Source organism: Pseudoliparis swirei, chromosome 13 (genome assembly GCF_029220125.1).
Source record: "Pseudoliparis swirei isolate HS2019 ecotype Mariana Trench chromosome 13, NWPU_hadal_v1, whole genome shotgun sequence".
In the NCBI taxonomy this organism is placed as follows: Eukaryota; Metazoa; Chordata; class Actinopteri; order Perciformes; family Liparidae; genus Pseudoliparis; species Pseudoliparis swirei.
The window spans coordinates 2,161,069-2,169,682 of NC_079400.1; the positions used below are offsets into that span (position 1 = coordinate 2,161,069).

General features: G+C 39.6%; 1 protein-coding gene across 1 annotated transcript; it reads right to left on the bottom strand.

Annotated features, from left to right (window-relative positions):
• Positions 1-1,387: 1,387 nt before the first annotated feature.
• On the bottom strand, positions 1,388-8,597 carry cabp5a (calcium binding protein 5a). Its single transcript, XM_056430605.1, has 8 exons — positions 8,512-8,597; positions 4,799-5,106; positions 4,392-4,441; positions 4,014-4,044; positions 3,741-3,884; positions 2,920-3,029; positions 2,633-2,780; positions 1,388-2,012 (listed from the first exon to the last, which is right to left on the bottom strand). Exons 3-8 carry the CDS (start codon positions 4,437-4,439, stop codon positions 1,984-1,986), a joined length of 510 nt encoding a protein of 169 aa, XP_056286580.1. The 5' UTR covers positions 4,440-4,441; positions 4,799-5,106; positions 8,512-8,597; the 3' UTR covers positions 1,388-1,983.
• Between the last annotated feature and the right edge of the window lie 17 nt (positions 8,598-8,614).

Genomic DNA, 8,614 nt, shown 5'->3' on the forward strand with positions numbered 1-8,614 from the left:
GAGATGATTGCAAACAGTTAAACCTCAGTTCTCATTAAGTGCCCGACAACTGGCTGCTCCGCAGAGTGGCTACCTCTGATCTGAGAGAGCGACCGAGGGAGAGATTATTGTGGATTAATGCGATAGGTTGATGCTGAATGTCGGAGGGATCAGGGGAGGATCAGGTCAAAGGCCTGGCGGCGAGCGTTACATCATCTGATTCTTCCTTTGACCTTATTAACTCTTCACACTGGTTTGAATGGGACCTGTCAAACATCCACATTGCATTATAAAACATGGAACAATGTGAATCCTTCCTATGGAATTATTTATTTTCACTGCCTGCTTTCGCAAAAGAGCATTTATCTTCGACGCTGAACATGTCTTATGTTGCCAGATGCTCCGGAGAATCCAATCTGTGGAGTGCGATAGACAGATGTGCTCAAAAACAGCTTCTCTTTTATTAATTGGTACTATAAACCCTTGTGCCCCATCTGTCCTTATTTGGATTCTGCCACGTGTGTCATGCAATAACATCTTCTCTGTCGGATGGGTCCCAGACTGGAGGCTGCCCGCGTGTGTGCCCGTCCACAACCCCTAAATCCCCTCAACACAGGTGTTTAAACTGAGCTGTGCTGGCTTTGGGTCAGTTGAGCACGGTGCTGCAGCAGAACCACATCTTCTGTTCACAGGTATTTGTATCAGCGTGGGAAGTGAAAATGTGGAAAGTCTGGTGAAAAGCTGACACCACTTTGGTGTTTTTTGTCAAATGTGCACAGCATAGTCCCAGATAAGATGCTAGTGTGTATCACTAGGTAAAATAACAACAACTCTACTGAACAGCGCTGATTTGCTGTGCTTCTGTCTGGATACATGGATTATTTTTGCATTCATAAAAAGAAAAAACTCATACCCAAATATTCCCAGAAGTTAAAAACTCTACTGGGTATTGCCAAATTGAAAGAATGACTCTTTCTGGCAATTTTTCGGGAAAAAAATATAAATCTTTTAAACATCATGACGGCAGAATTGTGAGATCTCTTAATCCCGATGTCCTTCCAAAGCCACATCGTTGAAGTCAACCAGCCGCTGACGGTGCAGCTGCAGCATCACCGATATTTTTAGTTTCCAAATCCCTTCTTTGGTACAGGAAGTCCATAGATCATGTTGCTGATTTATTATACAACCAGTTTTGTATTTTTATGCAAGTCGATTGACTCTGGAAGTCATGCTGAATATGTGTTCCACATCTGAAGAGAGAAATACTTTTGCTTTGCATGTCAGCAACGAAACCACAAGCTGGACTGATCAAATAAAACTGATTGTGGATTTATTGCAGATGACACCACATCCTTCTGCAGGTGTCACAGGAAACATGACGCGTTCATTCAAACCAAAACACTTGTGCAAAGTTTAAATACTTTTAATGTTTTATTGTTACCAGGATCCAAGTTGTTGAAATCAAGCTATAAGTGAATCATGTAGACCAACACATTACAACAGACTGAATATTGCACATTTGCTACGTAGTAAATGCTATTAGTAATAGAATTGTATAGTTGCGCATATAGGTTATATCTAATTTTTGCATGATACCATTGTTTCAGTAATACGAATATAATATATAATTATTATAATACAATAATTCAATAAATACTTTCTATTAGCAATACATACATTTAAAAAAAGTATATGCAATCCAACAAAACAATCCCAAATGACTCTCTGTTTTTTAAAATAAATGCCATCATACAAATCAATAATGTTTACACACTGGTTTTAATTATCTTTAATTATATCAATTAATATTTGCATAGATGTAAAATTCCCTCTGAGAACAGCTTGACCTGCTCAACCTTTCTGTGCAGCACTTTATTCAAATGGAAAAATGACGACTTGTTGTGAACATATGGCCTCCAGGTCCCTCTGTAAACCGGCCTTGGAGGAGGACAGCATCTCCGTAGAGCGGCGACGGGATTTCTTGATTGCCGGCCTCCTCGCCGCTCATTTGCGGGACATCATTTTGACGAACTCTGCAGCCGAGAAGAAATGTAAAATGAGTTGAGTGAGAAATTAATTTGTAAACCCGCCGTGGAGTCCTTTTGACTTCACGGGACCCTATGAGACGGCATAGATCCTATCTGCTGATGGATCATCGAGGTCTGGGTCGTGGAATTCCTGCTACCGACTACGCCACTGTCCTGTTGAGACTCCGCCCACTGTTGAGACTCCGCCCACTCCTCCTCTCTACATCCATCTGCCTGATGGATCGTGGATGTCTCCATCGTGGAATACGCCTACTATGAACTATTCATACACTCTGTCATATTCATTGAATGTATTTTAACTCTAAATCTGTCCTTCTGGTCACATGACATCTATTGTTCTGTCCATCCTGGAGAGGGATCCTCCTCTGTTCTCTCCTGAAGGGTTCAGACCTTTTTTCCCCTCTGAAGGGTTATTTGGGAGTTTTTCCTCATCCGATGTGAGGTCAAAGGTCAGGGATGTCTATGTGTTCAGATTGTAAAGCACTCCGAGACAAATTTGTAATTTGTGAAAATGGGCTCTAAGAATAAACTGAATTGAATTGAATTGGATACATTTGTTTTATTATCGATGTTCGTCTGCACTGCAGCTAACAGACAGTTCACACCTTCAAAATCCACCGTGCCGTCTCCGTTGTCGTCGGCTTCCTTGACGATGGCGTCTATCTCCCTGCGGCTCATGTGCTCTCCCATCAGCTTGGTCATGGTCGACCGCAGCTCCTCCGTGGTGATCTCTCCGTCTCCGTCCATGTCGAACTGACCGGACAGACCACAGAAAGCGTGAGGAGGTGAGGTCGGGGGTCATCTTCACGGCATCACGGGGAGCGAGGCGGGGGCATGTTTAGTCAAAGCTGCTGCATTTTGGAGAAGTTCAAGGGAAATGTTTCACTCTCACTTCTTTAAAGGCGTCTTTGAGCTCCTTCACGCCAATCATCCCGGCCGTTTCTGCCAGAAGCTTTGGGGCCATCAGCTCGACAAAGTCCTGAAAGTCCACTCTGCCACCAACTGCAGGGGACACCACAAGGAAAGATTCAGGCTCCTCTGAGTCTCTTCAATTCTGTATTCATATGACATAACATGAGCTACTATCCAATGTATCGTCAATGTCTGCCGTCCAAAAGACGGGACTGTGCTCAACGAGAGAAATGCTGAGTCGACGAACACAACTTTATCAACTAATCAATTATTTTCAACTTATTAGTTGATTTATGTAACAGATGTGTAACATCTGTAAGAGTCACACAAAAGCACCACTTTAAATCGTGTGGTTACAGGAGATGAGCTTTTAATTCTCTTTTGGACAAGTCATTTAAAAAAAATTACGAATCAACAAAAGAAATCTCATTATGCCAAAAGTCAAAATACTGATTCGTCATTTAATTGACTAAGTGGATGCAGATATTCAAATATATTTGCACTAGTTTAGCAACCCCAGATAGTTTATGTTTATATCTCCGCACTATTTAATCATCATTTTATCTGTCTTTATTTTGTCTAATTTATTACCAATAGGACCAGGTCAGGCCTTAAACCGCCCTCTTGTATAGCACTTTATTTACTATAATCTGTACATCCTGTATTTATTATGATACTTTCTGTTGCACTTCTGGTTGGATGCCAAACTGCATTTCATTGCTCTGTACTCGTACATGTGTAATGACAATAAAGTTGAATCTAATCTAATCTAATCTAATATTTTGCCCTGCCGGGACTCACGGTTCATGTTGATATTTTGGCTCAGCTCGATCAGCTCCATCTCCGTGGGCATGTAGCCCATTGTCCTCATCAGATTCCCCAGGTCCTTGCAGCTGATCAGCCCATCCTTGTCTTTATCAAACTCATTGAACGCATCGCGCAGCTCTGCAGAGGCATCGAGGAAATAGCCAGTTACGGTTGTGTGGAAATAAACAAGTGAATGAATGGAATGTGCAAGAGTTTAATGAAATCATTAGACAATGCAGCAATGTAGATTACGATCATTTCATTTACCATCAATCTCATCATCAACCAGTTGTCTTGACTGCACAAAGAGAAAAAAACAGTTGTTTAAATCCAGTGTAAAAAACACACTCGACAAAATACATGTTTTATTCATTTCCAGAGCTCAATATAGAATATTCCTACAGAATTAAAGGTCATTGTAACAGCCATCAAACTGGTGTAGATTAAGCCCACACTGGCAGGTGTATTTCCACTGGCATGCTATAGTTAAGAGCAACGCGGATGATTGCTTTGTGATTCTGTATCTCTACTATTTTTTTTCCCAAACCACTTGGATTATATATAAATCGATCAAACTTTCATCAAAAATCAGCACAATCCCGTCAAAATAAAAACATGGAAAAGGGTTGTTATTGCTGTACTTACAATATTCTTCCCTCCTCGCAAGAAAATGCACGCGGCCCCGAAACTCATATCTGGAAGAGGACAAGAACAGAGTGGGACATTTTATTATAAAAAAAAGTCATGATATTTTTGACGATTTCTGACAAATGATGCAGATCGGCTGCTGTTTGTCAGAAAGTTAGGATTAAGCTAGAGTGAGTAGTCTTTGTTCCTGCTGAGAGAGAGTGTGTGTGTGTGTGTGTGTTTGTCTTCATTTTCTGTCATTTAAAAAATACATCTCAAAATGAAGAACAAGTATTCCTATAGATTTATTAAAAAAAGAAAAGTAGAATTTTTTTTTTTAACGAGTCAAAATTGATAAAAAAACAACCATTTAGCGAAATGAGAAAATAGTAATTACGTGTCACCATGTGGGTATTTGTGCTCACCTTCCTCTGGTGATTTCTTTTCATCCACCTCTGAAGCCGAGTATCGTCAGCTGCGGTCCGAAGAGGCCTCTGCCGTGTGTCGCGTCTCTTAATCTCTCCGGCGCCGTCCAGCTCCTCCTCGGCCAGCAGAGACGTGTCGGGCTGACGGGATGCTGCGAGGTGGTCTGAGGGAGGTGTGGCTGCATCCAGGGCTGTGTGCAGGCGGGGAGGAGCCAGCCGGTGGACCGGAGGTCATCAGTGATGTCAGAGCTCAAGGGACAGCTGAGCGTTGACAGGGTATTACATGATATTGCCCTCTGAGTCCACGGCTGGAGGGAGAAACAGGATGCGGTCAGTTCCCAGGTTAGGGGCTTCTGTTTCTTTAGTTCACAGTAGATTCATTACATGTCCTGTTCACTGTGGTTCAACTGAGTCAACACTTTAAAAGGATTGCAAGTATAAAAAGAAATAAGGAGAACACCTAATATCTCCATGATGGAGAGGTGGGTTACAATGACATGAAAACAAGGAAAAGCAGCACATCTTTCATTTTTAACAGCTGGAGCCAGCGAATGTTTGACTGTTTTGCTTTTTAAATGAGGATCAAATAATATAATCCTGTATTAGTCCCACAGTGTGGAAATGTACATAGATGGAACATTTCTTGATTGTTAAAAAAAGTCACTTTGATGTTTTCACACAAGGTGGAAAAAAACATTTTGGAGAAAAGACTTACAGGTCATTAATCATAACGTTAAAAACTCTATTTTACAGGCTTTTATGTGACTTGAACTTAATAAAAGTTTGTTTGGTGTTTTTTTCCGTTGCATTTCGTCTAGGTTGTCTAGAAATGTTGTGTTTATTTCTGAAGTATTCTTCTGTTACTGAAGTTGCCTCTCCCTGTGTTCTCTCATCTTCTGCATGATCTGAAAGCTACGCATGTAGCCAACAATCATCTCATAAAAAGACCACATTTATAATGCTGAAAATGTTTTGCTTTTATTCCCCTTCAGGCGTACAATAGTTCCCGGTGTTCATTTACTCTGGATCAGGACTCTTATCAAATATCTTAAGGGTTAACTGCATTTTCCCTCATGAGAAAAGCATTATTTTCAAAGGTGAACTTATAATATATAGACTACTTACTACTACGTATTATGTGTCGGTATTATTACTTATTATTTGTTAAATCTTAATTGTAGGACTTACTCCTTTGAGTTTGAACCCTCACAATCCTAGGTTTTATTGTTTCTGTAAAAAAAACAATAGGACAGTGACACTATAAAAGAAGAGCGGCTCATTCGGAGCCTCCATCTGTTTTTGAAGCCCCGGTGGTTTTCAAAGACATGACAGTCAAATTGGTTTTGGATGTATTTAAGAGCCACAAGCCAGTTACAGCTAATATCCCAGTGTGTGATAATCTGCATGAGTATTGCTTACATTTGCATGGAGGAAACAAAAGGATTATTTCTTCCATGAAATACACTGATGACAATGTGAGGGATTATCGCCTCGGGTCGGTCTTCACCTCCGCTGGCCGAGCTGAAACCCTCCTGCTCCGGGTCTTGACAGTGTGCGTGTCCTCTCTGACCCTAAGCCCTCTGCCTGCATCCCTGTTATGTGAATTCATCAAAAATCTCTTTGCATAAGAAGCATAATCCGCAGCGGAAGCTAGAAACGATTTTTGAATCTTTCCCCCCCTCCCTGGTGTGGGTTACGCCAAGCCACGTGAAAAGATGTGTGTGGAGTCGCGGGCCGGAGAGATGTGAGTGAGGAAAGTATTAATACAACTGAGAAGAAGAGAGAGGAGGCCTGGGTGGCCGAAGGTCAAGGATGTTTATGTTTTAAAAACTAGTTTGAGTCCTCAACGGTCAGCCTTGTTACAACTTATTGTCAATAACTGTGTATGAGAAACTGTGCAGTATATCAGCAGCTGTTTGCAAAACAGAACGAACATATAGGAAAATACAGAGGGAAATGTTTGGTTTGTGTGTGTGTGTGTGTGTGTGTGTGTGTGTGTGTGTGTGTGTGTGTGTGTGTGTGTGCGGTATATCAGCTAAAAGTGTACAACACAGAGATTATACTGAGCGGATCATGAAAGGCTCAGCCAAACAAGCCATATGTGTGATTGTGATGACGAGTGTCTGTTTGTGAAATAATTAACGTAACTGATGTATTATAGATTTGTATTATTATAAATATAGATACAATGATTAGAATTATTAAAAAGTAAATTTGCAGTGATATAAGAAGGATTGCATCATAGTCATTGGTTGTAGTTTGTGATGCATGATCCAATAAGCAAGGCGTGCACCCAAACATATATCACTGGTAAAGTATACAGGACTGTCTCAGAAAATTAGAATATTGTGATAAAGTTCTTTATTTTCTGTAATGCAATTAAAAAAACAAAAATGTCATGCATTCTGGATTCATTACAAATCAACTGAAATATTGCAAGCCTTTTATTCTTTTAATATTGCTGATTATGGCTTACAGCTTAAGAAAACTCTAAAATCCTATCTCATAAAATTTGAATATTTCCTCAGACCAAGTAAAAAAAAAGATTTATAACAGCTGAGTGTTTGTCAAGGCTCAGGAAACCCTTGCAGGTGTTTCGAGTTAATTAGACAATTCAAGTGATTTGTTTAATACCCTACTAGTATACTTTTTCATGATATTCTAATATTTAGAGATAGGATATTTGAGTTTTCTTAAACTGTAAGCCATAATCAGCAATAAATCAGAATAAAAGGCTTGCAATATTTCAGTTGATTTGTAATGAATCCAGAATGCATGACATTTTTGTTTTTTTAATTGCATTACAGAAAATAAAGAACTTCATCACAATATTCTAATTTTCTGAGACAGTCCTGTATAGGGGCATAAATAGCTCAAAACCAATTTGTATTTGTTAATCACAACTGCGTTGTATTGTGTTTAGTCGGCAGTTGTACAAATCCTGTCCTCAGTGCTTATTTTATAATTATTTAGTTCAAATATCTTTCTAAAATATCTTTTAATTTGGTTTAGGATTTAAAACCAAATTGTGGAGACGCATGTCCTCTTATTATCAGGAGAATTGTTACGATTTATTTCAGGTTTGTCAGAAAGATACCAATTGGCAGTGGGATACTTACATGTAATCAATGAATGTGAATACAATGTTGAGGTATTTGTGATTTACTAAACAATTACGTTTTTAAGATCGTTAGTTTGTACTTGTTGTAATGGCAAACAAATGCTAAGAATTCTTCAATCCTTGAAACGTGATTGTTTATTATAGATTAAACTATCCAACGAATGTAAATAATAAAAAATGACCTCCATCTTGCGCAGCAACAACATAGGAATACTGATTATGATTACACATGCATGTGTCTGTAATAATAAAGCAATAATATATAAAAGTATAACACTCACAGGACAGATGTTCGTGTCTAAGCGTCTTTAAGTACAATGAAAAGCGCTATAGAAATGTTATGTATTATTATTATTATTAAGGAGAGTTTGTGATTCCTTATGTGCATGTTGCTTTACTCCAGTAAATATTCCAAATATTTCTTCCACAACTGTTTTGTACTTTGATATTCTTCCACTAAACATATCCGAATCATGACAGCTCACCAGTTACCAATGAACAGCTTTCTGTCACACCGTATTCTTATAATAATATGGTCCTAGATGTTTGTTTACGCCGTAATAGAGGTACCCTAATTGTTGATCGTCATTACGTTGCAGTGTTGGTCTTTGGCCACACGGGGGCGCTGCTGGTTCCTCCCCCACCGCCGAAGAAGAGCACTTCCGTTTTCCTTTCGGCTCCCGCCCCGCTCCGCC

Excerpts from the sequence above, each read along its gene's own strand:
- cabp5a (XM_056430605.1), bottom strand. The coding sequence starts at position 4,439 with ATGAGTTTCGGGGCCGCGTGCATTTTCTTGCGAGGAGGGAAGAATATT. Across the intron at positions 3,885-4,013 it reads GGTTGATGATGAGATTGATG|AGCTGCGCGATGCGTTCAAT; the intron begins GTAAATGAAATG and ends ATGCCTCTGCAG. Across the intron at positions 3,030-3,740 it reads CCAAAATATCAACATGAACC|TTGGTGGCAGAGTGGACTTT; the intron begins GTGAGTCCCGGC and ends TGTCCCCTGCAG.